Source organism: Python bivittatus, unplaced genomic scaffold, assembly GCF_059951505.1.
Source record: "Python bivittatus isolate LINGU-HERP-01145 unplaced genomic scaffold, Pbiv_v1 ctg000580_np1212, whole genome shotgun sequence".
Classification (NCBI taxonomy): domain Eukaryota; kingdom Metazoa; phylum Chordata; class Lepidosauria; order Squamata; family Pythonidae; genus Python; species Python bivittatus.
Window position 1 is genome coordinate 15,288,648 of NW_028277087.1, and position 27,943 is coordinate 15,316,590.

General features: G+C 39.4%; 2 protein-coding genes across 7 annotated transcripts; one reads left to right on the plus strand and one right to left on the minus strand.

Annotated features, from left to right (window-relative positions):
* Window positions 1-177: 177 nt before the first annotated feature.
* Window positions 178-20,414, minus strand: L2HGDH (L-2-hydroxyglutarate dehydrogenase). 5 transcript variants are annotated; one of them, XM_088149635.1, is made up of 10 exons: window positions 20,281-20,414; window positions 19,469-19,584; window positions 18,421-18,572; window positions 16,637-16,768; window positions 14,319-14,481; window positions 12,840-12,874; window positions 11,625-11,792; window positions 8,227-8,384; window positions 7,309-7,440; window positions 178-3,268 (listed from the first exon to the last, which is right to left on the minus strand). In XM_088149635.1, the coding sequence occupies exons 1-10, from the start codon at window positions 20,388-20,390 to the stop codon at window positions 3,073-3,075; spliced, it is 1,362 nt and encodes a 453-aa protein (XP_088005761.1). In that variant the 5' UTR covers window positions 20,391-20,414; the 3' UTR covers window positions 178-3,072. The 5 variants fall into 5 exon arrangements, with proteins under 5 accessions (XP_088005761.1, XP_088005760.1, XP_088005762.1 ...); XM_088149634.1 differs by having other exon boundaries at window positions 19,379-19,584; XM_088149636.1 differs by lacking the exon at window positions 20,281-20,414 and adding an exon at window positions 20,119-20,258 and having other exon boundaries at window positions 19,379-19,584.
* Window positions 20,347-27,649, plus strand: DMAC2L (distal membrane arm assembly component 2 like). 2 transcript variants are annotated; one of them, XM_088149641.1, is made up of 5 exons: window positions 20,347-20,481; window positions 21,775-21,888; window positions 25,080-25,288; window positions 26,656-26,827; window positions 27,519-27,649. In XM_088149641.1, exons 2-5 carry the CDS (start codon window positions 21,782-21,784, stop codon window positions 27,631-27,633), a joined length of 603 nt encoding a protein of 200 aa, XP_088005767.1. In that variant the 5' UTR covers window positions 20,347-20,481; window positions 21,775-21,781; the 3' UTR covers window positions 27,634-27,649. The 2 variants fall into 2 exon arrangements, with proteins under 2 accessions (XP_088005767.1, XP_088005766.1); XM_088149640.1 differs by having other exon boundaries at window positions 20,444-20,594.
* Window positions 27,650-27,943: the final 294 nt, after the last annotated feature.

Sequence of the window (27,943 nt, forward strand, 5' to 3'; positions counted from 1 at the left end):
CAAGGATCATATTTAGAATACCTTCTCCCTGTCTCCTTTTATGTGATGTTATGGGGGCAGGAAATTGTGAGGAAATAAAGTGTAATTTCCTCTAAATTTCATTATCATATGAAGATAGAGTCAGAAATAATTGCTGAAGCATTTCAACACAATATAAACAAAATTAATTTAGGGGCAAAGTGGTAATTATAATTTTATTGAACTATTAGATCTACTATATGCAATCCAGAAAATATGGCAATGCCGTACTGTACATGTAGATTTTTCTGTTCAGTGGTGGGTCTTTATGGGTTGAGAGTCCTATACAAGGCTTATTATAGTATCAAACATTGTTGTCAACTTGGTCCAAATTTCCAGGAACCATGGTTAGAGTTTACTTCTTTTTAGAAAATACCTTCGACCAAAAGTGTTCATGACTTAATTTTTTTATACATCCAGGAATATATCGTGGGTTTTTTGAAAAAATTAAATGTTTTGTGGAAATGTCATCTGACAACATATTTTAATTCTTTTAAAGCAGCAACCCAAAACCAATTATTTGTATGTAACTTTTACTGCAATAGTGAACATTAGTTGCTGCCTACCAAGAAAACTTAGTAACTTTTTGCCAAATAAGCAAAGTACAGTTTTCTCTTCATGAGAACCCTTATTTATGTATTTATTTATTTAACAAATGTATATAGTCACCCAACTCACACATGGTGACTTTGGGCGGCTTACAAAATCAGACCCAAATAGAAAACTCACTATACCCCCCCACCTGCCTGGTGACAACATATTTACACTAGCCATATGATGAGCTCCATATCAAGTTAGGATCCCCAAGCCTGCTGGCAAAACCATGTCTTCAGGGCCCTTTGGGAGAGTATCAAGATGGGGGCCAGTCTTATCTCTGGGGGTATGATGTTCAGTAGGGAGGGAGCCATCATGGAGGAGGTCCTTTTTCTTGGTCCTGCCAGATGAACCTCCTTAATGTGGGGGACTCTCAACATACCCTGCCTCCCTGATCTGGTAGGCAGGGTAGATATAACTGGGAAGAGGTGGTCCTTCAAATAACCTGGCCCCAAGCCATGTAGGGCTTTAAAAGTGATAACCAGCACCTTGAATTGGACCAGGAAGCAAATTGGCAACCAATGTAGTTCCCGCAAAAGAGCTGACACATGTCCAAATCTAGACTTGCACAAAACCATGCGGGCCACCACATTTTGCACCAACTGAAGCTTCCAGATACTCTTTATGGGCAGCCCCACGTAGAGCGCATTACCAGATCCAAATCAAGAAGTCCAACTTGCTGCTCAGTGCGGAAATCCTAATTAAAGTATCCCAACAGATGATTCCTCAGTTCCTGCCAGAATAGAAACCCACTACCTCACTAGGAATTCCACTACTGAACTGCTCTTATTATTGAGAAATTTTTCTTTACATTCCATCAAATGTGATTTTGAAACTTAGAACAATTTTTCTTTGTTTTGCAGTCTGGTGGGACCAAGAACAGGCCATGGCCTTCCAATAAGAAATCCACAATACTAAGTGATTTTGGTATTAACAAGGAGTGGTACCATGTGGTTCCTTCTGATTCTGCTGCCAAAAACTATTGGTAAAAAATTCTACTATGTGAAAATGTTTTTTAGAATCTCCTGTCTAGTTCCATGTAGCACTTTGCTTTCCTCTATTTTAACTTTTAACTTTCTTGCTTAATAATGTACAGCCTCTTGATAATTGGGATGGGTGTGGGTAGAAAAGGGAAATCAAGACAAGTCTCATGTTCATTATCCAATCAGATATGGAGATTTCACTGTTTCAGAAAAAAAGAAACATTAGGAACCTCCAATGATTCATACAGCCTATTTGCAGATAAATAATATACACTACACCTCAGTTAAAAAGAAAATCATTTAAAATTTCTGTTCATCGCCCCCATATTTAGGCATTGCTTTTTATATTTTATTATTGACTAATATATAAAACTCTATATGACTTCTAATTATGCTTCTGATCAATGCTGCTTTTAACCCCTTATTTCCCATTAACTCTTATTTGAAAAACATGTTCTAAATTTAATCACATATGATTATTACATGCCTGGGCCTTCTAAAAAAGGAAGATTGTATGCACATGAAATCAGGAAATGACCTGTGATTCATTTGCTAGCAATTTGGAGAATGGTCTAATTTCCAGCAAAGACAAAGCAAAACAAAAAAACTACAGACAAACCATGGGAATATTTACATGGAAGGACAAAAGCCGTGTTTTATTCCAGTGTTTGGAACATGCTATTAGAGTTCTGCCCTTTTTTTCAATGAGTTTGGCAAGGATAATGCAGTACTTTGCTTCTGGCTGGAAGCAGCTTTTATTCTTGTCAGCCTTTGCTAAAAATGAAAACTGGAGACCAAAGACACTTGACAAACTGGTATCTTTTTCTGGAATTTCACAATGTAACTTCTGCTAGAGAGGGTACCACTCACGTAGTCTGACAATTGGTACAGCCTAAGGAATGACCCGACGTGAACATAAGGGAACAAACTGCTTAGGATGCATTGATCCATGGACAGCTGGTGTCTATTGGCTCCATTTTCTTCAGATGACTCTAAGAAAAGTCATTCGATCACATCTCATGCTTGCTCACGTGTTTTAAAATGATGCTAGCCCATGCATCATTGAATTTTTGTGTAAGTAAGAAACAGAAACCTAAACAGAAATGGCTCTGTTGGCCTGGTTTCCTCCTTATTTCTCCATTTGGAAACAGAACTTTGTTCACAGAAGCAAATCTTTTAAGGAAGAGGAGGAAGATTCTGGTTTGTTAATTGCTGTCTTACATATACACACCATTTCCCCTTAACAAATTAATACGATATTCAATGGATCCGTGTAGCCTTCCTGTGTTTCTTTTTACACAGTTTCAGTGCTGTGATACAGATCATGGTGAAGTTTGGTGCTTTTGTATGGCAAACTAATAGGTGACTCCTTTTTCTAACCACCTGTTTCCAAACAAGAAATAGCCCTTTTCTTTGACTGTCAGTCACAGTAGCTAACTACAGAGGAGCAAAGAGGCTCAAATCTCCACTGTCCCAGTCACAATTCAAATCTCTGCTCCACCTCATTGGCTATCATTTTTGCAATGGCAAGGGAGGAAGTAGCAGCAGGCGAAGGAGCATTCCTGACATGGAGTATTCGGGCAGCAATGTCTCCAGTACCACTATCAAACACAAAATCATCAATCAAGTTCCCATCATTGTCCAAGGCTTGAGCTCTGACTCCAGCAGGCCCTCTGCAAAAGAAAGACATTGAAAATTCAATATTTATTTATTTAAATTTATAACTCCCCCCTCACCAAAGAGACTTAATACGAGGAATTAAGACAATTACTGCACTATCATGGTTAATTATACACACTTGATTTTAGCTAACAATTGAGAGGCTTATTAAGAGAAGCCCTCACAATATTTGTTTCTTTAAATTCAATTGCATAAGGGCTGAGGGTTTGCATTTGGGATCTGAGTTGTAAACCAAGGGCTGTACTCCAAAAAAATGGATGGTGTCAGATAAAAACAGAAAATGAGGCCAGGACAAAAACTGATTTGATAACTTTACATTATATTAAAGACATAAATATAATGACTGTGGGTTTGCAAATCACCCATTTGACTATACAAAATTTATTAAACACACAAGTTTAATAAGTTGTTATTATTAATAAACCAAGTTAATTCAAAGATTCAGTTCAAAGGATCAATTCAATTAAAAATATACATGCGTGCAGAATCTTTGAATCAAAACAATTTATTTGATTTTATGCATTGACTTGATCTAGAAATTCAATCATATTGCTTTCAACTGGATCTTTGAAATAAACTTCAGTCCTAATACTTATCCCCCTTTAATAGCTTCCCTTTATCACATTAAAAATTACAGTTTAGCAGCACCTTTTGGAAAGGTTCTGGCAGTTGCACTCAATGGATTTGGAAAGGGGTACAGACTGTACACCCCTGCTTCAAGATATACACTTAGTAGTTTAAATTATATATGTTACAAACAAACTCAAAATGGAAATAAGAAGCCAAATTCAGGATTTATTGACAAATAGCAATATGTTTTATTGCTTTGGGATGGTATAAAATCTAGTTTGCAATTTAGATGCATAATTTAAAAATTGGCCCTAGCATATGGAAGCATATTGAAATATCTCTCCCTCCACTTTGGCATAGATTAAATTAAGCTAAAATGTAACTTTACAAGCGCTGACAAGCTCAACAATTGTTATAATAAATATCCTCAATCAGGTCTACCCAATTCCCTTATTCACAGAATTGGGTGAAATCAAACAAAAATAAATAAAATATTCCATAACATAAATACATACAGAAAACAATTTTCATTTGATTTATTCTAAATATTTTATGTAGATATTTACACCATAATTACACTGTTATGGGTTTTTCCTGGTGACCTGCTCAGAATTTAGCAACCTGTACAAAGGTAAGCTTAAAGAATGATTCTTAAGATTCCTTGAAAAAAGGGAAAAAACTATTAAACATGTCAGTAGTAATACTGCAAAGGAATGTTTTAACACCAACCCTGAAAAATTAACTGCAAGGTAGTCCTGTTAAAATAAATGCTGCTTTTCTTCCTCTTTTTTGTTTCTTGATGGAAACAAGAAATAATCTGATTAGGTCACAAAGAATTCAGAATTACAATGGTGCTTAAAAATTCTTTTGAATTTTCAATATTTCTGCATAAATATGACATAAAACATGTCATCTCTGCACAAATCCTAAAACTAGATAAAGATAACCCAGTTAAACAAATGAGTCAAAACATTATACTTGTTCATCTATTCATTGAGGAAAATGATCCAAAGCTACATATTTGTGTGTGGCAAAAGTATGTGAACCTCTAGGATTATCATAGAAACATAGAATCATAGAGTTGGAAGGGACCTTGGAGGTCTTCTAGTCCAACACCCAGTTGAGTTTATTTGAAGAGGAAATTAAAGTCAGATGTTTCAATCAATGGGATGATAATCAGGTGTGAGTGTGGGTGGCCCTGTCTTATTTAAACAACAGAATTTTGGGAATTCACTATCAAAGTCTGATCTTCACAACACAGGTATGTGGAAGTGTGTCATGGCTCAACCAAAGGAGATTTCTGAGGACCTCTGAAAAACATTTGCTGATGCTCACCAGGCTGGAAATGGTTACAAAACTATTTCCAAAGAGTTTGATTCCACCAGTCCACTGCCAGGCAATTCGTGTATAAATTATTCAACTCAATTGTTACCCTCCCCACGAGTAGTCAACCAAGATCACATCAAGAACAAGGTGTGTAATACTTTGGGAGGTCTCCAGGGTAACATCTAAGGAACTAAAAGCATCCCTTGCACTGGCGAATGTCGGTGTTCATGAGGCCTCCATCAGGAGAACATGAACAACAATGGTATGCCTGGCAGAGTTGCAAGAGAGAAAGCCACTACTCTCCAAAAAGAACATTGCTGCCTGTCTAGTTTGCAAAAGACCACATAGATAAACCAGGAGACAATTGGAAGGATGTTCTGTGGATGGATGAGACCAAAATAGAACGTTTTGGCTTGAATGAAAAGTGTTAGTTTTGGAGAAAGGCAAACACTGCATTTCAGTATAAGAACCTTATCCCATCTGTGAAACATGGTGATGGCAGTATCATGATATGGCCCTGCTTTACTGCCTCTGGACCAGGATGGCTTGCCATCACTGATGGAACTAGGAATTCTGAATTGTACCAGCAAATTCTACAGGAAAACATCAGAGTATCTGTCTGTGAATTAAAGCTCAAGAGAAAGTGGGTCATGCAGCAGGACAATGACTCAAAATACACAAGTCGTATGACCAAAGAATGATTAAAGCAGAAGCAAGTTAATGTTTTGGAATGGCCAAGTCAAAGTCCTGACTTTAATCTTATAGAAATGTTGTGGAAGGACACGAAACAGGACATTCATGTGAGGAAGCCCACCAACATCCCTGAGCTGAAGCTGTTCTGTGAGGAGGAATGGGCTACAATTCCTCCAAGCTGATGGGCAGGACTGATCAACAGTTATCAGAAATGTTTAGCTGCAGTTATTGCTGCCCAAGGGGGGCACACCAGTTACTGAAAGCAAAGGTTTCATACTTTCTCCACACACAAATACATAGCTTTGGGTTATTTTCCTCAATAAATAAATGAACAAGTATAATGTTTTTGACTCATTTGTTTAACTGGGTTCTTTTCATTTAATTTAGGACATATGTGGAGCGCAGGTCACATTTTAGGTCATATTTATGCAGAATATTGAAAATTCAAGAGTTCACAAACTTTTAAGTACCACTGTAGATCTCTGTGAAGGATCTATGGTATAAAAATAAAATGCTATTTTTTTTATTCATATACTGCATCTAAGTAGTCTAGTCTGTGTAGAACCATGGTATATAAAAACACATTAAAACAATGTGCAGTACAGGTAGTCCTCAAGTTACGATGGCAATTGGGACAGGAATTTCCATTGCTAAGCAATGTGGTTGTAAAGTGAGATGTCACGCGACTGCATCACTTAGCGATGGCAATCCCGGCACTCCCTGTTGCCGTCATTAACTGAATTCCACCGGTTGTTAGCTGAGGACCCATCCCAATCCAAGCCATTCCGAGCTTGGTCCCTCCCAGCCCTGAGCCTCAGTACTTTCTTCCCCAGGTCTTGTAAGGAAATTGCTGCATGCAACCTCAGGAAGAAAGCCTTGCAAAGGGCCATGCATGTTTGGTCAGCAGCAGGAGCAAGATGGCGAAGGTCAGCTGGGGGCAGTGGAGTGCAGGGCGGCAGGGGCTGTGGAGTGCAGGGGGCCAAAGGGGGAGGTAGGCAGGTGGGGGGAGTTGAAGTGCCCCTGTGGTCATAAGTGCAGGCGGGCGGCCAAGTGCCCAAATTCTGATCATGTGACCGCGGGGGCACTGCAACAGCCGTAACTTTGGGGACCAGGCTAAGAACCATTCATTCAGTGCCACCGTAACTTCGAACAGTCACTGAACGAATGGTTGTTAACTTGAGGACTACCTGTATTTGACTAAGAAGCAGAGGGGAAATGACATCACATCATGTTTTTGAATCTCATGGAAGTAGCAGGGAAGTGGAGAGGCAGCAATGCTGGACTACAGTTTTCATCAAATGCATCTTTCTGATGTAACCTCTTTATCATGGAGCATCTCCTTCAGGGATATTAACATACTCTCTCCTCTAAAATTCTTCAAGTGACTCAATCAAGATGGGAAAAAAACACTCTTGTCATCTCAGCAATTTTATATTTGTTTTACCTCTGAATATCATTGATAGTAACTTCAGGGATGATTTTTTGCAGCTGCTTTAACTGGGCATTTAGAAAACATGCTCTGTACATTTCTCCCATCCCATATGAAAAATTTTTCAGCACTAGTTTCCATAAGCCACTGGGGGGAAAAGGAAAACAATTTATTGCGATCTGGCTGGCTAAGAAGGCTAAATTCTCTCATCATCCATAATTCTGTAAAGCATCAGGAGCCTTTGGAAGATATCAATACAGAAATGTTGTAAATAAGTAAACATATAAATAAATATTCATAGATAACAGATACAAACCAACTAAAAGTACAAACTAATAATTACATCCTAATTACACTGAAGGAATTAAACTAATAGTAACAAAGTCATTCTAGCACTGTAGCTAAGAAATACTACACTGGGATTAATATTTGTTATCTTGATTTAGGCCTTTTTATTTATTCTGCTTCTTTCCATTTTACATATTTGATAGTGGACTTGTTTCAAAACTTCATGCCACAATACATTTTTACATTCTTGAGATGCTGTAAAATTGGTTGCTTTTCTAACTGCTTTGATAGCGTTCAATTAAAAAATATGATTTATTCATTTTTAATTTAACAGTAAAACATCTATATTTTTGTTAAATATAAGCAATCTTGTCTATTTTTCTGTTTTCCACCTGCCACTTTTAAGTTTCTTTAGATGATGCAAATGGTTCTACTGTACTATCAGATTTTATACTGTCAACATTTGCATTTGCTTTTTCTCCCAACATTCCTAAAGACAATACTAGTTACAATCTTAAATGAACCACACCATCTGTCCTCTCCCACATTTCCCATAGCAAGCAGCATAAGGCTTCTTGCAATGCTCACAATTAATATTCAAGTAACAGAAAAATGAGGGAGGGCATACTAAATGGAAAAGATTACCTGTAAGCAGTTGCATCCATAAAATCTTGGATGCTGAAGTCATAAAATTTGTAGCCCTCTCGTTTAAATGCAAGGACTGCATTAGGCCCAAGCCAGACACTGCCATCCATCCGTGGGGTAAAATGAATGCCCAGAAAGGGGAAACGGGGATCAGGTACCTATCACAGCAAAACACATGGAACAAGTCCTAAATCAAAATTCATTTAAAGTAGCAAAGTACTGAATGTCTATGTCACACATGTACAAACTATTCCACTGTAGTATGTATGTACAAACTCCACTGTAGTTGAAGAACATTTTTCTAAAATATACAATTGATTTACTGCCTAAGTTAAGATTAAATCAAATCAAATTCCATTTTTTCACTGTCCCAATACATATCGTTATGTAGTTCTCATAAATGCAACTTATTTCAGACTTGGCACATGAAGAAACACCACCATAAAATGCTGAGTATGGACTTTTGTAATGTAATTCCTCCACCACCAGTGGGTAAAAGAGGTATATCTATAATTAGTTAATTTGTTTGCATATGGCCAGAAACATCCCCTTGCTTAGACAGAGTTGATGTACAGAGGTACAGTGGGGCAAAAAAGTATTTAGTCAGCCACCAATTGTGCAAGTTCTCCCACTTAAAAAGATGAGAGAGGCCTGTAATTTTCATCATAGGTATACCTCAACTATGAGAGACAAAATGGGGGGAAAAATCCAGAAAATCACATTGTCTGATTTTTAAAGAATTTATTTGCAAATCATGGTGGAAAATAAGTATTTGGTCACCTACAAACAAGCAAGATGTCTGGCTCTCACAGACCTGTAACTACTTCTTTAAGAGGCTCCTCTGTCCTCCACTTGTTACCTGTAGTAATGGCACCTGTTTGACCTTGTTATCAGTATAAAAGACACCTGTCGACAACCTCAAACAGTCACACTCCAAACTCCACTATGGCCAAGACCAAAGAGCTGTTGAAGGACACCAGAAACAAAATTGTAGACCTGCACCAGGCTGGGAAGACTGAATCTGCAATAGGCAAGCAGCTTGGTGTGAAGAAATCAACTGTGGGAGCAATAATTAGAAAATGGAAGACATATAAGACCACTGATAATCTCCCTTGATCTGGGGCTCCACGCAAGATCTCACCCTGTGGGGTCAAAATGATCACAAGAATGGTGAGCAAAAATCCCAGAACCACATGGGGGGACCTAGTGAATGACCTGCAGAGAGCTGGGACCACAGTAACAAAGGCTACCATCAGTAACACACTATGCCGCCAGGTACTCAAATCCTGCAGTGCCAGACGTGTCCCCCTGCTTAAGCCAGTACATGTCCGGGCCCGTCTGAAGTTTGCTAGAGAGCATTTGGATGATCCAGAAGAGGATTGGGAGACTGTCATATGGTCAGATGAAACCAAAGTAGAACGTTTTGGTCTAAACTCAACTCATCGTGTTTGGAGGAGAGAGAACGCTGAGTTGCATCCAAAGAACACCATACCTACTGTGAAGCATGGGGGTGGAAACATCATGCTTTGGGGCTGTTTTTCTGCAAAGGGACCAGGACGACTGATCTGTGTAAAGGGAAGAATGAATGGGGCCATGTATCCTGAGATTTTGAGTGAACACCTCCTTCCATCAGCAAGGACATTGAAGATGAAATGTGGCTGGGTCTTTCAGCATGACAGTGATCCCAAACACACCGCCCGGGCAACGAAGGAGTGGCTTCGTAAGAAGCATTTCAAGGTCCTTGAGTGGCCTAGCCAGTCTCCAGATCTCAACCCCACGGAAAACCTTTGGAGGGAGTTGAAAGTCCGTGTTGCCCAGCGACAGCCCCAAAACATCACTGCTCTAGAGGAGATCTGCATGGAGGAATGGGCCAAAATACCAGCAACAGTGTGTGAAAACCTTGTGAAGACTTACAGAAAACGTTTGACCTCCGTCATTGCCAACAAAGGATATATAACAAAGTATTGAGATGAACTTTTGATATTGACCAAATACTTATTTTCCACCATGATTTGCAAATAAATTCTTTAAAAATCAGACAATGTGATTTTCTGGATTTTTTCCCCCATTTTGTCTCTCATAGTTGAGGTATACCTATGATGAAAATTACAGGCCTCTCTCATCTTTTTAAGTGGGAGAACTTGAACAATTGGTGGCTGACTAAATACTTTTTTGCCCCACTGTACATATTGTCAGACTGACAATGTTACCTGGGAAGATTCTAAGCAAATAAATCTACTCTAGCCATTTAGACTTACTTCATTTTCTGATTAGATTAACCTTCTTAGAAGATTGTGAGAATGTAACATTTCTTGATTTCAGCAAAGCTTTGACAAAGTTACCCTATGATACTCTGATTAGCAAGATAGTTAAACGTGGGCTGGAGAGCATGACATATTGTATCGGCTTGAAAATAGTTGTCCAAGCATGCTCATTAATAGTTCCCCAGCTAACTGGAAGTTTAGCATAAGACAAGGTCTGGCCTTAAGTCCAGTATTCTTCAATTTGACGTGCTTAAAGGAATACTTATAAAATCTGCAGAAACTGAGATGATTGCTAAGTAATTACAAACTGAATATAAATCAACAGTGTAACAAAGCTACAGAAAGGGCAAATGAAGTTTTAGGCTGCATTTGCAGGAATACAGCTTCTAGATCACAGTTAGTAATAACTCCACTATATTCTATGTTAGTTATACCCTCTCTTGAATATTGTGTCCAGTTCTGACAACATACTTTAAGAAGGATTCAGACAAACTGGAACATACATGAGAATGTATGTAAATCCTATGGAAAAAAATAGAGGGAACTATGTATGTTTAGCCTTGAGAATTAATGGAATATAATAGGATCCTTCAATCACTGAAAATAAGTTGCAAAGAAACCAAAATCTGCCTTTCATCCCAGAGTATAAAATATGGATAGAAGATTTAAATTACAAGAAAGTAAATCTGTTTGACTGTAAATAGTAGTAGATTAAAGTAACAGTTCCCATTTAACTGAAGGTCCAGTGTAGTGATATGGAGAACAGTGGAGCCAATTACCCAGAGAGACAGTGGCTCTTTTTCATTGGATATGTTCAAGCAGAAGCGAGATGGCCACCTGTCAGGGATGCTTTAATTTGGATTCCTGCATGAAACAGTGTCAGAATCAATGGCCTAAATGGCACATTTCAATTCACTGACACATTTATAACAGAAAAAAAAAATAGCTTAAAGATGCAAGCCTTTAAGTAAAAGCAGAGTAAAGGGAGAGAGGTGGCAGTGATCTGGAAATGGGGTTGAGACACTTTCCAAGCAACTAAAGTTTGACGAACTGTTTGCAATACCAATAGTGCCTAAAAACCCAAGGCTTCACCCCCTTCTGCCCAACCAGTGGAAGTACTGATAAATGTTATACCGGATAAATATTTCCTCTAACTAAATAGCACTTCTCTGGTTTCAGCACCAAATAATCACCCCGGAAAGGCACAATGCGGGGCTCTGGGTGACAACCACTGATCTGAGAGAGTCGATCCGAGTAAAGCCCTGCGCAGGACACAAGATGTCGGCATCGGACTTCCTTCCCCTGTGACAAAAGCAGCATACAGTTAGCTCAAATATAGCACGCCTAACACAATCTCAAAAGCAAACAGCTCCCAAAGCTTACTCCTCTGTGTTCCATTTCCTCCAATGCCGTTCCTCATGTCTGACCTGACCTGAGACCAGGACAGAAGGAGATGATTTCTTACCCCGAAGTAGCAGCTCAAGTCAAAGGCAGGTCTTTCAGGAAGAGAGGAACCTCTGTAGAAAGCTAGTCTGGACAACCAAGTGATACCTTAGCAAATTGAAAAGGCCAGAAGTCCAACAACTCCACATCACGGAGTTACCTGGATTTCAACTCAGAGCTTATCAGGGACTGAGAAGCTTTAAGCAACTAGGGAATAGGCACAGCTAGAACTTCAGATTTTCATAAAAATGACTGGAACTGTGTCTCTGTAATGCTTTGTAATATTATGATTATATATTTTCAGCCATTAAAAAATTATATTTGCTTTTCTATATAGAGAGTTGAGGAAAAACCCCATCAACTAATTGTTAGCATATATTTGTCCTTGAAGTAACCTGGGGCTTACACTCTTCTTTTCACTCAAGTTAGAGTGCTGTTTTGTGTATTAATTCAGTTCACAGGTTTCTTTAGTGATGCCCTGGGAAGATGTATTAAGGTGAAAGCACAGAAGGCTGAAAAATGACATAAATAGAGTAATACTGTAGAGAACAACCTCCACCTCTGATATCAGAGATATGTTTAAAGACTTTGGGATATATTGCTGTTCTAAAAACAGATACTGATGGAGCTTTATTATTAAATTATTAATAATAAACTCTGTATATATATTACTCTGTATATATCATTTTTAGCTTAATAATCTTCCCATTTTATCACTAAAGAAACCTGTGAACTAAATTATTATGTAAAACAGCACTCTAAGTTGAGTGTAATATAACAGTAACTAAAGTACAAACTTACTAAAGCAGCAATTAAGGTAAAATCTTTTTTATGCTTAACAAGTGAAAAATATCAGAAGGTCAAATATATATACTTAAAAAATACAGTTGAAAGGCTGTATCTTACCTTTGAATTTCTAACAACAATTGGATATTTCATCCCTATAAATAATAAGATGAAAAGAATTTAAATGGATTATAAAGCAATTGTTTTCTCCCTTGTACAACACTAAAACCAAAATGATAGTTTCTAAAGTAAAAGTGGGCTCATCTGGAGCCATTTTCTTTTTCTTCTTTTAGAAGTATCTTGATTAAGCTGCAGGCATATGGAGAAAACCCTGTTCTTCTTGTAATATTCTTTGTAATGTATATCCTTAAGTGTGATTTATGTCCATTAAAAACCTGGGTTTCTTTTCTCAGCCTTTGTTTAGTTTGAGCCCCATTCAGTCCTCCTCATAAAGGCTACGTATGAACTTTGAAGTATAGTTTAACCATTTTAAGCAGTATGCCACAGGCTGAAATTAAAGATCTGAGTTACAGAACTCTAATCATCCAAAACAGGGAGTCAAGCAACATTATATAAAATATTAAGTCTCCTTTGAATCAAACTTGATTCCAGATGGACACATCCGTGTGGTTTGCTTCGCAACAATACCTTTTGAACTGCATTTTGCTCTTCCCTTATTTTGTCTCCCTTCCTGCCTTTCTACTTACTTAAATAATACATATATTACTAGGTATCCTTTGCTGAAAATGGTCAGAAAGTATTTTCTTATGGATTCTGGAGGTGATGAAACATAAAGCAACTTTTTCTTGCTGAATCAAGTATTGTATTTCAGTAAAAAGTTTTAAAGTATTGATTTCAAACCAAGTAGCAGTCCAATTTTAATGGATTTTAAAAATATATAGTTGTTATTCTTTATTAAATTGCAAGGAAGAAAGTTGTTTAATTGTCCTGTTTGCCAGCTACAATCCTTCTGCCTTTAGGATGTGAATGAGTTCTAAAGTGAAGTTCAGCATCTACAAAATTTACAATAGTTTTTGAAATAGTTCCTGGAAATGCATCCTATAAAAATATAATCATCTGAACCATACCACTTATTCAAATCAACCTAAGTGTTGAAGGCAATTTCAACCTGCAAGATCTTCAAATACATAGAAAATGCAGTTTGAGTTCATGGACTGTGCTAAGCCAGGATTTTTTTAATCTTGGTTTTTTGCATATGTTATTATTGGGCTGCTTCATACACACTAAGCCCAAATCAAATAAACTTCATGGTAGCTTAATTTTCTGTCTAATTAAAGGCCACTCTGGATTTTGCATGGCACATCAAGGGATGCATTCTAAAAGTAGAAAAGACATCAACATCTACGTTTTGAAGTTTCTGGAGTTTTGGGAGGTGAAATAGGTGCCTTAAGCCAGGGGCTTGTGTCTTGGGGGCTGCAAAGGGAATGCTGGTGGGGCACACTCTTGGCAACCCCAGCTTAATGCATGTGAGTTCAAGGTCTGCATGTCACAGTGAATCCTGAGGGGAAAATTCCAGAGAACACTGGAGAAGGGTAAAATTACAGAGGTGTCAGAAATAAATGATTTACTGTAGATTACCTTCTTTACTTCCGTCAGCACTTTCCTTTGTCATTTCCATCTCTTCCACCTCAAACTCTGTCAACACAGTACCTCCAGCTGCCTGAAAATCTTCAGCATAGGCCAGGGCCACCTGTCTGTAGTTCACAATGCCGGTGTATGGGGAATCCAGAGCCATCAACCCCTGAAAAGGTGGACGCAGGAACAACACTTCTGTTCACAGGGTTCATATTGAAAGAACAAAGAAGACAGAAAGGGGCCATTTGAATCAATGCAACTTTCAGCAAGGCAGCCTATATGCTTACTAGGTCTATGTGCTTACTCAGATAGTGCTGGTCACATGCAAGGCATGACAGAAGGGCAAATTAAGACACAAAAGTGGCACTTGACTAAAATTTAGCACAAATGAGCTGTTCAAGAAAGCTTTAGAACAGGGCCATCTTACATTCCCAGTACAGTTCTTGATACCATTCCTATCTTTTAAAACAACAATTGGTGAAGAGATTTGGTGAGATAAAACCAAATAGTGCCATATATGGATTGAAACTTGTTTCTGGAAGTCAACCATTGATCAAATAGCAGCTTTTGGGCACTTGCAGTCTGAGAAGGTACAGACAAGGAAGAAAAGAAGGTAGGTTCTTGTTTCTGGCAACTGACTGGATAAGATTGCTGGAGGCTTTGGAGAGTGGACTTGCTTTTCTGTATAAGGTCAATGTTAAGCACACACCGGGGCTTGATTGCAACTGCAGTGAGTTACTGACTCCTAATCAGCCACAAACCTGGCTGGGAGGAGAATTCAGTCTCAGCTAAAGCTGTTCCAGAGAAACACTACCAGGAAACTTGTAACCAGAATAAATGAGCAAATAAGAAGTTTTGCATGGGAGACCCCAAGCAACGTGGACAGTGAAGGAAGCTTCATGGTGATCTGTAAGGTATGTACAATGTTTGTCCTTTAAACAGAAAACCCAAACTATACCGGCTGGAGGTGGAAGCTTGTAAGTAAAAGTAAAAGGAAGAAAGAGTTTATACACCATCAGACATGAGGGAAAGTAAGAAGTTTCTCACTATGACAGGTGAAGTAACTCAACAGGGGCAGAGAAATTATATGAATGCCAAAGAACACAAGAAAGAACACAAATGAAAACCTGTCACCCAGAGAAAAAAAAGGAGCAGATGTTAAGTGCCACTGGTAGCTCAGCAACTTGCTCTAGAAGCCAGTACAAAGCCTCCACCTTGCCAACCTCAGCTTCATGGAACACGCGGGTCCCAGTAGGTCAAAGAACCCAGGAACCACTTTGAAGAACAAAAGGTGCATTCTGGTAACGTGTAATTTCCCAGTGAGAAGAACTCAGGCTAGAACATGCAGATTGTGACATCACAGAAGGTGTATTGTCTTCCAGGTGTCCATTTTCAGAATATGATAGGCCGTCAAGACTCTTCAAGCCCACTAATAATAACTGCTTCATCTATTCAGATGAGGATGAACAAAAATGCCAGAAAAGACCTCGAAGATTTTTCAGTGATTATGAGGCCTTGGGCAGGAAGGTGAAAGCATGGGGAATGCAAATAGTGTACTTGTCAGTTCTTCCACGAAGAGAAAACAGGATCCTGGAAGTCAGCAAGTGGTTATATAGATGATGCCACCAATAAAAATTTGGATTCCTCAATCATGAACCGTGTTATCTACATGAAGGACTTTTTGCAAAAGACAGGTAGCATCTCATACATATTGGGAAGGATATGTTCAGGAAACATCATCTCATCAGAAGGACATTAAGTTACACCAAAAGAAGGGTAGCAAAAGCCCAAAACCAAATATATTACCAAGGACTGGGGTCAACAATGTAGGAGTCAAAGGGAGATGAATGAGGAAGGACTTAGAAATTGAAAGTAAAAACAAACAGTGAAGCTTATAGCAGGTACCACTTACAATCTCAGATATTTCTATACTAATGTCCAGAGCATTAGCAATAAATAGAAGTTGAAATAATAACAAAGGAGGACAAATAGGATGACCCAAGTGTCACTGCAACTTGATGGAATGACACATTATTTGAATAAGCTCTAGTCGTCTGGGTCAACATTCTAAAGAAACAGACTCAATAGAAAAGGAGAGGAAGTTGCATTATATACAAAGAAAGCATATGCCTGCACAGAAATGGATGAACTGGAGCACGGAAAACCTGTATTTAAATTTCTATATCTATTTTAATTTTATGTACTAACACGGTTAAATTGCATGGGGATATTGACTTCGGACTTTGCTCAGCACCACCCCACATTTAACAGGTTATTTGCATGGAAAAGATTAGATACTGTAGAGCAGGAAAGGAGCTTACCCGACAGTAGGGTTCCTTGGCCTGTATTTCTTTGGAAGTGATTAGTTTCAGCCCCCGTACGTTATTCTGTATCCCCCTTTCATATAGTGCCTTGAGTCTTGGAATTTCTTCATGTTCAACTGCAACAATCAGCTGCAGAGGAAATAAGAGACTAGAGCAACTACAGAATAAAAAAATACCATGGAGGAGCAACATGAGACAACCACATTGTGAAGTGTAAAACAGAATATTTGCTTAAATTAGAATTTAATTAAAATGGCAATATAAATTTTGCTTCATGATTTTACTTAGCTAGAGGCTCTGGTATTTCAGCAGGACAGGCTGTAACTGAAAGAGTACTGTAACTTTTTAAAAAATTAACATTTGTAGCTGATGTAGCTGATTATTATTTCATAATAAATTAGGGAGTGTTTGGATATTATAAATTTGCTAAGCTCATTTACTATATTTTTACTTTTCAGACAATCACTTCTTCCCAAAATGGCTCATAGGAATTAAATGAAAGACATGCCTTGCGTCAAGCTTATGAAATAAACACGAAAATGAAGACCCACAAGAAAAAGGAGTGGAGAAAAATCAGTTATTCAGGCTAAATAAAGTAGTGGGCCACAAGAATATATATCTAATATAGTTTCAGCTGATCTTTCCTTGTTGATATTCTTTATTGATAACAACTGTTGACTCTGATTTCTTTGAATCAGAGAACAATAGAAGAAGCCAGAGTCTCTTGCTCTTCAAAGTAATTGTCAGTAAGAGCTGAATTTGCTACAGGTATTATATACTTGCTCCTCTGGGTGATACAAGTGTCAGGTTGATCTCTCCCTTATCATGAAAAAGAGTTGCGCTATACTAGTGTTTCTTCAACATCAACTCCAAACACTTAGAGAAAACAGAATAATTGTATCTTATCTTGTTCACCATTAGGCCTCCACTAAATGCAATCACTGACTCAGCAGGTGTCTAATATTTTGGGGCAGACATCTCAAGAAACTTGTACTAATCCAGCCAGCTGCTTATGGCAAAATCTTGAACGCCTTCCTGTGAGTAAAATTACCTGTACCTTCTTCTTGCCATTTAAACAGCACCTAAATCCCTGCCCACGAGATCTAATTGTAAACAGTTGCAGCTTCAGGGAAGTGTCATATTACTCACCCTTGCCTACCAACAAAATCAACCCACATATCATTTTGTCTTTCCAAAGGGCACAATTATTCTAAAATAGATAGATAAATAGATATGCTGATGTGTGCTCATATATCTTGTAACTGCAAATATAAAATAGCAATAAAGCAATGGACCAAGAGAAATGGAGTTAGTGCAATCATACTCATAAGAAGTGAGTACACACACACACACACAAGCATATATATTGGCTTCTGATGTTACTGTATAACAACGATGGAAAAGACTAATTAAACAGTAACATTTCATTCTGTGTAACTCTTAAGACTGGAGATTACATCATGATTGGAAGTTGGTTCAGTGATTATGAAACAGTAATGAAAAAAATAGAATTGAGAGGAAAATCAGAATATGGGTACAAGGATAGAAAAAAATCCCAGGCTGCTGGGTATCTAACATGTGATGCTGAGGCCCATTTCTCCTGATTGGATGATAACAATAATAATCATGTATCAAGTGTATTAAATCTGTAATATGACTGAGTCTGCTTCTCTTTAGAATCATTTGGAAGACCCCAGTGTAGCCACTGCCAACAAAACTTTAAATAACTTAACTGTATTAGCAACAAAGATTAACAGCAAAAATTTCAGCACTTACCCTACCTTGCCACATTGTTTATACGGGATTCCTTTTTGGTCACAGTATTCATAGCAGAGAATAGCCCCTTCTACACACAACTTTGCTTTTAGGGATCCAGGTTTATAGTAGATTCCGCTGTGAATAACACCACTGTTATGCCCACTTTGATGAAGAGCTAAATAGAAAGTTACATCTATCATTTGATCTTCCAAAATGTATAATATTTTGTTAATCAAAATATTGTAGAATTATTATTTTACATAATTTCATTATTAATTCAGCAAAAGATAGCAAGCTAAAATAGAAATAAGCCTAAAAATGGCCACATAGCATGGATGATAGCAAAATAGTATAAACACGTATGTTAAGCAGTAAGATTTAAGAGACTCAAACTAGAACACCAAGCAAACAGAAAATACACATTTGTCCTCATGGCCTGCTCCTGATTTTTTTCTGAGAGCCATGAATGTCTTATACAAAACTATCTTGACTTTATATATGATATACAGGGGAACTGTATAGATATGATGAGCTTCTATTTGTCAGAAAGCTATAGGAATCATACCACTCCATGTAGGCAACAAATCTGTATCCTAGAAGTAATTCATCAATTTTCCATTCAGTGGCCACAAGAAATTACAACGTAAGTCGCTAGAAATTTTAAACTGTCTTATGACGAATGAGAAGTATGTAAAATTGGCCTATCAAAGAGGTTTTTAACAGATTGTGTAATTGAACTACAGACAGTCCTCTTTTAGCAACCACAATTGGGACCGGCAACTCAGTTGTTAAGCGAAGTGGTTGCTAATTGAAACCATGACTATGCTTAATATCTTACTTCAGCTTTCCTTTGCTTTACAGACCTGTGAAGGTTGTGAATGCCAGGATTGGTCACAGTTATTTTTTGTCACTGTCGTAACTGCGAATGGTAGCTAAACAAGGCAGTCGGTAAACAAGGACTACTTGAATAGTATTTAATACCTGGGAATACTGTTCCTAGAAGTTCAACATATGATGAGTAGAAATAATACAGAAGTCTGTCAACTGTTCTGTCAAATTCAGATATCATACCTAACTCCTTTTCCTTTTCGAGTACCGCAAAAACAAGGGACGGATGCCGCAGGCTAAGCTCCCTGGCCGACGCCAGACCCACAATTCCACCACCAATAACCGCAATGTCAAAGGTACTGTCAAAAAATAGGTTTGGAAAGATTGTTTGCAATGCACATACTCCAGATTTGAAAAAAAAAAAGATCTTCAAGATTATAACTTTTTTATTATAAACTATTTAGTATAAACTATAATAGCTTACAACTATTAGATGATGATTGCCCATATTGTATTAAGCCACATATTGAATAATCACGGTCTTCTGCATAAGTCAAAATTGACTGGGTTCATACAAGCTAAATCGAAACCTATGGCTTAAAACTAATAGCAGGATTCTTCCAACCCACTGTACTTGATCAGAATGTCAACCAGACAAAGCTCATTATGGCTTAAGTGTCATCTGTAAACCCACCAATGCCTGAACTATTATATTTCTCTTTAGTAATACTGTACTGTACAGTAGTAAGTTCCTGACACCAAAACAAAGAGGCTCATCTCAGATTCAGACAATAATCATGGCCAAGGCAGAACTTCAACTCGTGCTGCTTCTCTTTCCCTGGGCCTTTAAGCACTTCCCCCGCAAAGGACAGCTCCCCCTGTTGAATGTCTACCTAGCAGGCAGCTGCTAAAGTTATCGCGGCAGAGCCCCCCGCTCGGCGCTCCAGGCTGCCCCGGAAAAGGGGGGCCGCTGCTCACGGCGCTCGCCGGGCCGAGCGGGGCCAGGACCGACACCAAGAGCGGCCCGCTGCGGGGCTCGCGAAAGGACGCCTCACCTCCTCTGTCGGCCGTTGTCGGCGCTGAGAGGCCGCGAGGGCATCGCTCGACCCCCGGCCCAGCAAGGGCGCCAGGCCCCGCCGACGGCCCGAAGCCACGCCGGGACCATAGCGAGCTCTGGCGGGCGGGAGGACGGGCAAGCGAGCCAGTCAGCCCAACTCCTCCTCTTCCTCCGCCCGCTGCAGGCCCAGCGGGAGGAGGTAGGTCGGAGGCCGCCGCGGGGCCGGGCTTGCTACGACTCGGAGGAGCCCCGCTGAGGCGGAGGGGGACGCCACAGGCACCGCGCCATCCCGCCTCGGACCTGCCGCCCGGGGTGCGTTTTCCCATGCTGTCCCGCCATTCCGGGCCGTCGGAAAGGGAGGCAGCCAGGCCCGCTGGGCTTCCCCCTGCAGGGAGGGACGACCTTGGAGAAGCGCACCCGCTCGGGGCAGCCTTCCCAGCGGCTGCGTTATCGTCCCCCTGAAGGGTGGGGTGGTAACGTCCCTCTTCGCAGCAGCCCTCCTCGCTCTCCATGGCGGAGCTAGTCCCAGGGGGAAATGGGCCCTTGCAGCGGTTGGGGAACCAGCCCCCTTAGGAGCTGGACTGGGGAGACTCTTCCATCGTGCTAAGTTGCTGGGCAGGCCTGAAGGCCTCAGCTACAGGGTGAAGGAGAGATGTGGAAGGGATTGGCTCAGACTGCCTTCTAGCCCCATACGTCCGAGCTTTCTATCAGCCATCGTCCCTCAGCCTCTGTGCCTTTCCTCGCTTGCAGTATGAAGAGAACTGTCCTAATTTGTAGCAACGTTGTAGGGTTCATGCAGAGATAACAGGTTGATGCACTGCACTGGGCCACAATGTGCTTTTTTGTGCAAATCCACCCACATTATGGTTTGTCATTATGCATCAGGGACAGTAACGTTCACAGTGGAGTGGGCCTGCCTACTATGCATAGACTCCTCTATGTACTTACTTTGAGCCAGTTTGACCTTTGGACCAAAATAGCTTCCACCCCTTGTCTAGAGATACAGGGTAGATGAGTGGGAATTGCAGTCCCAAAGTGATGGAAAACTCTGGGCAGCTTCTGAGCACGTCTCGTGCGTGAGCTCCCCAGACTGAAATAAAATTTGGATCATATTGTCCAGCATGTTCCCTCTTGCATTAGCATCATATGAGAAAAACAGAAAAGGCCAACATTTGGGGGTTTTTTGGAAATAACTTGTTCATGGTTGCTTCCCTGTTGTAGTTGATAGCTTCAATGGGCCTTTTTCCCATATAAGTATGTTTTGGATTGAAGATGAACAGTGCTTCTGAACATGTCCACTCTAAGTTGTAGTGAGTTCAGTATTTCTTACTGCTAGGTTAAGTGAGTCCCTTTTAATCACATGCTAATATTGGCAGCCTAAGGATAGACTTTGTTAATGCATAGCCTGTTTTTAACTTTAGAAAACACACCAGCAATAATGTGCTTGATTTATGGAAATCTACTGAGCTGTCCTTACTGTGATCTCTTTCAGAAGTTACATGATGTTCACAGAAGTGCTGATTCGCCAAACAAGATTGTTAAAGAAACTGCCCCCTGGTGGTCTGCCAAGGCATCTCTGGGGCTGGCTAAATGCAGTGTTCAATCAGTAAGAGCACAGGCAAGAAAAATAAAGTTGTTTCCATAAAGGACACCAATAAGTTGCTTGTACAATGCCAGCTGAAACTAGTTGCAAATGGATTTGGTATCATGACTGCCTTCTCACCAGCCTTGAGAATCGTAGTACTCTGAGAGTGAACTGAGGTTTGAATTTTCCTAGCTCTTTCACAAAAGTATGATTCTCCAGGCTGGCATGACCGTTAGGTAAAGAGAGGCAGCTGCCTTAGGTGGCACTTGCCAGGGCAAGTTGCAAACCCTAACACTTTCTCTCTAAAGCTAGGCTCCTGCCTTTTGGTTTTATGGAGGATGCTGTCCCATCACTACTTGAGATGGGCAGCTGTATAAATGTGAGATGGATGGATGGATGATTCCAGCTCTCAACTCAAGTGGATTCCATTTGCGGAAGGGAAAGAGATGCTGTTTGTATCTCAGGCAGAAAAATGTGAGATTTAAGCTCATATCTACTTGACAATCCTACCTCATATGCAGTAGGCTGAATAATATTTGATGGTTTTCATACATTGAAATTAGTTGGGGGGCTGTGCATTCTTTATGATTCAAAGTGCTAATGCCTCTCTGCTATACAATAAAGGAGCCTTTTTTCATTTTTGAAGCTGCAGAGCCCTACTGATCAGCATGGTTAGGGAAAACAAATGATAGAGTGACTGTCCCTTAAGACTGCAGGTAGATATTCAGTGCTACCCAGTGAGTGAGAGTTGGTGTCTCAAACAGGAGTCCTAGCATAGTTTTCTGTGTACAAGGAATTTTTTGGTTGAGTGAATGTTTAACTAGTTTCTCATTTCTGACTTGAAATCTCAGAGGGTTGTTGTCTCTAAGCATACAGATCTTAGCATATTGAACTTGAGGTTGCAATCTTCTAGTAGTGCGTGTTTATGTATGAACTCTGCGGGTGAAATGTCTCTGGATAATATTGGGATATTATATAGAGGCTCTTTAGAAGATGGGAAGGGCCAAGATGAAAGCCTTTTTTAATTTTTGTTTTTAATTGTGTTGATTATATTCTTGGTATTTTTAACAACTGTAAACCACCTTGAGTGTTTACACAGAGGGGTAGTGTAGAAATAAATATAAATATAAATGCGCACACACACACACACACAGACACCTGTTTGATTACAGTAGAAGTAGGCAACCTTTTTGGTTTAGGTCACATTTGGTGAGTGCATTCACAAAATGGCTACTATGGTAGCTCCTCTAGGTATTTCTCTTGATGCCTCTGGGAGCTTAATGGAACCCAAAGATATTCATCTAAATAAGTACAATGCCAAAGGCTGGTGCTTTGTTTTACAAGCCAAGTGGGGGGCAGGGACACTTAGGCTAGAAGAGAGGTGTCTGAGGGCACACTGGCAGCCACAGGATCCACATTGCTTATCCCGAAATGCAGGAATTTCATCTTGACCTTGGTTGAGGTTGTAGTTTAAGATTAAACCAAGACGTTCACAGCCAAGTTGGGGGCTCAGATGCTGTGCTCTAATCAGAGCATAGTTTGTACACAAGAAGAAGGCTGAGTTCATACAATATGTGATTGCTTTTCTGTTGCCTAGTGTGTTTACAAACTCAGGTACTGTTTTTTATAAATGGTGGCTTATTTTTGTGTAAACCTATCCAGTTGTGGTTTATTCAATAAACTATAAGCAAATCATGGTTTAAGATTTGCTTAATCGGTGTGTGTATAGATATATCAATCCACTTTAAATGAGTGGATAAACTTGTATTTATTTGGAAACTGTTTGTGGGCACTTCCAGGATATATCTGTTCTGGCTATGTTATTCTTTATTCTTATTTAATGTACTACCTTTTCACCAAAGGACACTCAAGACAGCTAATTAATCTAGTAATGTTGTGATTGGGTTTATATGTTGTGTAAATCATGGTTTGTTTATAATTGAATTAGCTACAATTAATTTGGTTCTCACAACATATTAATCCACAAACAAAGGTTTTTAAATCACAAGGGCTGGATTCATATAGCAAACTAAGCCAAAAACTAGAACAAGAAATGTCTTAGTTATTGTGTGAATCAATCCCACACTTAATGGTGGAAGTGATTTATAAGTTACATATAATTTATTCTGCAGCATTTTTGTCTACTTTCTTTGGGCTCAGAGGAGTTTATTTAATAGGAAAACTTTGACCTCCTTCCCCCAAGGGTATTTTCCACTCTGACCTACACAGTGATTTGCATAATGAATAATACACCACGTTTATTTTTCAAGTACTTTTCTTCCACAGCTACAGAGCTGAGCAAATGATAAGGCTGGCCCTACCACTAGATCAACTAACCCAGCTAATTTCTGAAGTCATGCCAGGAAAAGCAGCTGGTTGTCCCCCATGTTTGGAAGGTCAGGGGGGCTGAAGCCCGGAGGCATTTTTATCTAATTGGGCCAGCCCTCTGGAACGGCCTCCTGTAGGAAGTTTGATTGGCCCCAACTTTAGTGACCTTCCAGGAGCAGCTGAAAATGGAGCTTTTCCAGAGGGTTAGGGAGGATTGACAGCAAATGCTGTTTCAAGTTGAAAGTTTTTGTAGTTTTTATTATGTATTGTTTTGCTACCTGTTGAAAGTTTTTTTATGATTGTGGTGGGATATAAATGCAATAAATAAAATATTTCAGTGTCCTGGTCTAACTAGTTAAAAAATCCCTCCAGAAGAATTGCACTATAATTTGCATCAACAGAATTGGGAGAAATCTACTTTGTCTTATTTAGGTCCAGTGGATTTAATCTGATTTAAATGCTCTAGCATTAAGGAACATTAATAGATGTAAGATTTTAATTATACAAGGGAGATATTTTCTTCAGGATTACAGCAGGAAAAAAAAGAAATAAATTCCTTGCCTGCTACGATCCCCATAATTGTCACATATCCCCAGAACTTTTATTTGCATTTTTTCAGGCCTGTCCGTTAAATACAGATGCATATTTAATGACTGTTTAATCCAATGTTCTCAAACTTGGCAATTTTAAGATGTATGGACTTCAACTCCTGGAATTCTCCAACCAGCATGCTGGCTAGGGAATTCTGGGAGTTGAAATCCACACTTCTTAAAGTTGCCAAGTTTGAGAAACACTAGTTTAATCTATGGCCCTTTCCACTGTTTATGTTGATTTGAGGATACTGCATGTAGTGGGAAGAACTCATTGTGCCGCCTCCTTGCCAGGGTCGACCATGAACGGATCCAGGCTGTTGGTCCAGACAGAGCAGCTTCAGAGTGGCTCCTTCGGTGTGGCGCATTGGTGCGCTACCATGGCTATGATAGATGGCAACAAGATTACAATGCACTCCCTATGGGGCCGTTTGAGAAATATAAGATCCAAGCAATCGATGCCACGGAATCCTGCATCATGAACAAGGGATTTGATTATTTGGGTATGTTGCTGAGCCTAACATAACTAATTTAGTCTGTAACTGTTCCCAGACAAATTGCTTGATAAAGTTTGTTGTTTCCCTGCTAGCCCATTCCATTTGTGTTGCTCTGATACAGGAAGCTTGCCTTTTTAAAGGATTGTGCAGAGGACATCATAGAAACGAGAGTTTACTTGGTGTACTGCTTTTGTACATGGTGAAGTCTCCCCAAGGGCAGTTCACTTTGTTCATACTTCATGGCAGACATTTCATTTGCACTTCTATTACCTTGATGATACCTATTTCATGTCAGTCTTTCACAGGATTACCAAAGAGTAGATGCATGTAAGTGGATTTTATCAACATTCAAGATAAAGGACTTAATCTCAACGTATTTTGAGACAATAGGCATTCTTCCCCATCTGCTGCCCTCCAAATGGGTTGGATTTCAATTCTCATAATGCTCAGCCAGCACACGTAAAGCATGGTTAGGGAAGATTGTGTTTAGGAACATAGGAAGCTGGCTTACCTGTAACACTAAGCACTGTGTGGTTTTGTTTGGAGCATTGCAGGATGCAGGATGCTATCCATTATGATTTAGAGTTCTGTGCAAACCAGGAAACTGGACTTATACCATGTCAAAAATCCTGGTTAGTTATGGGTCTTGTCACAATATGGGTCCAGCTATGTCATTGGCTGGCAACAGCCTGTATATGTACTGTATATAGGGAGATACCCTGCCTGGAGATGCTAGAAATTGATCCGGAACCTCTTTCTGGCAATGTGTGTATGCCTATCTCAGTTATAGTCCTTCCTTTAAAGAAGAATATCACTTTCACCAGAAGTTCCTAAAAAAACTTTAAAAAAATTAGCTATAAGAAATTAAACCGTTTTCTCCTAGCTTCAGTTGTGAAAGTAAAGTATCAGGGAAGGGAACTTTGCATATTCAATTCCACTCCTTATAATATGTAAGGCACAAAATCATTACCACAATCATTAATTATATGTGACCTCTCTGGATTGCTTTACTAAAACCAGAATGGTTTGATTTTATCTAATGCCAGTCGAAAGGCTCTACTTAACGTACTTAATGAAACTTTGCTATTGCTCACTGGCTGGGTTCACAAACGTGCTAAGCTGTTATTTGTTTAATCATGATTTATTGAATAAACTATGGTGGAATGGATTTTCACAATACATTAAGCTATAAGCCATAGTTTTTAAACTCTTAATAGCTGGGTTCATCCAACAAACCAAGCTAAAACTAAGCAAACCACGTTATGACTTAAAATGATGTGAGTCCAGTCAGTATGTGGATAAGAACAGTAGTCTTTCCCATAAGCTTTTGGTAACAAGCTCTTTCCTTAGCAAGAAACGTTCTGCTATTTCAGATGGTCTGAAGCATCTTGAGGAAATAAAATTGTGCAAGTGCATCTATATTGAGGATGAGTGCTTACAGCGGATTAGCGAGACTCCAAGCCTGCAGAAGAGCCTGCTGCGTTTGTTTCTCATTTCTTGTGGGAATGTCACAGACCAAGGCATCATTGCATTGCATAAGCTCAGGTATGCAAGCCAATTAGGTGAACTCTACATTTTATAAAGCAGTTATGTTAGTTGCATGGGCTCTGTTCCCTCCAGCAGCCTACACAAATTAGACATAGTTAGGTTCTTGGTGTTCTCTGAGTTTGGTTATTTTCCTGCATTACTAGGAACCATAAAAGAAGAGACTACCCAAGACTAGCAGGGCAAACTGTTATATATAAACAACTGGCAAACTTCACTCACCCATGCACTGATGACCGTACCTAACCTGGTAATGGAATATTTGCAGGAAAACACCAAGCTCAGAGAACACCAAGAACCCCACAGTTCAACCCTGAGCTGCAGATGCTCTCTACTGTTGGAATTAGGGACTGTTTACAATATGTTTACAGAGCCATGTGTCTCTAGAACTCTGATTGGGCCAGATGTGTGTTTGCCTTTGTGTATGCTGGAAAGCTTTTGTTAATGGATTCAGTTAATATACTAGTCTTTTTGCTGGACATATAATGGCATATTTGAAAACATAAACATGGGTTTAAAATATATAACTATTTGTAAGATTTTGTGGGGAACAGAGCATTTATCCTGTAGTTAAAATTAGATGTTGACACCACTGAATATTGTTAAATAGGCTACCTTATGTTTTCTGTGTCACTCAGCAAGTATTTTGCCAACAATAATCTTCCTTCTCTTGTTATTTAATTTCTAACAGCAACCTGGAATATTTGCTCCTGAGTGATCTGCCTGGGATCCGAGAGAAGGAAAGAACTGTTCAGTTCCTTAAGAAATCAATGCCAGCACTAGAGCTGGAATTAGACTTGGAATAAAGTTCTTGCCATTCTATTTGGCATCATTTGCATTTTTAAATCTGTGAAATGATCCTCCGAGCAGCCCATGGCTAATATGGAAGTCCTTGGCTACTGATTTTTTATTTTTATATTTATTTATATTTCAAATTTGTCACCACCCATCTCACCACAAAGTGACTCTGGGCGGTTTACAATAAAAACTTACTTAAGAGAGGAATGCTACAGACAGAAGCACGCAAAGCACATAGTCTACTCCTTAAGCTCTGATTACTCCCCTCGCATGAGATACAGAATCCGAGAATCTATGGAGGAGATGAGAAATATGTCT

Coding starts and splice junctions, on each gene's coding strand:
- L2HGDH (XM_088149634.1), bottom strand. CDS start 20,390: ATGGTCCCGGCGTGGCTTCGGGCCGTCGGCGGGGCCTGGCGCCCTTGC. Junction 11,793..12,839: donor TTGTTGTTAGAAATTCAAAG/GTAAGATACAGC, acceptor CTTTTGTCACAG/GGGAAGGAAGTCCGATGCCG. Junction 7,441..8,226: donor ATGGATGCAACTGCTTACAG/GTAATCTTTTCC, acceptor TTTTCCCCCCAG/TGGCTTATGGAAACTAGTGC.
- DMAC2L (XM_088149641.1), top strand. CDS start 21,782: ATGATGTTCACAGAAGTGCTGATTCGCCAAACAAGATTGTTAAAGAAA. Junction 25,289..26,655: donor CAAGGGATTTGATTATTTGG/GTATGTTGCTGA, acceptor CTGCTATTTCAG/ATGGTCTGAAGCATCTTGAG. Junction 26,828..27,518: donor ATTGCATTGCATAAGCTCAG/GTATGCAAGCCA, acceptor AATTTCTAACAG/CAACCTGGAATATTTGCTCC.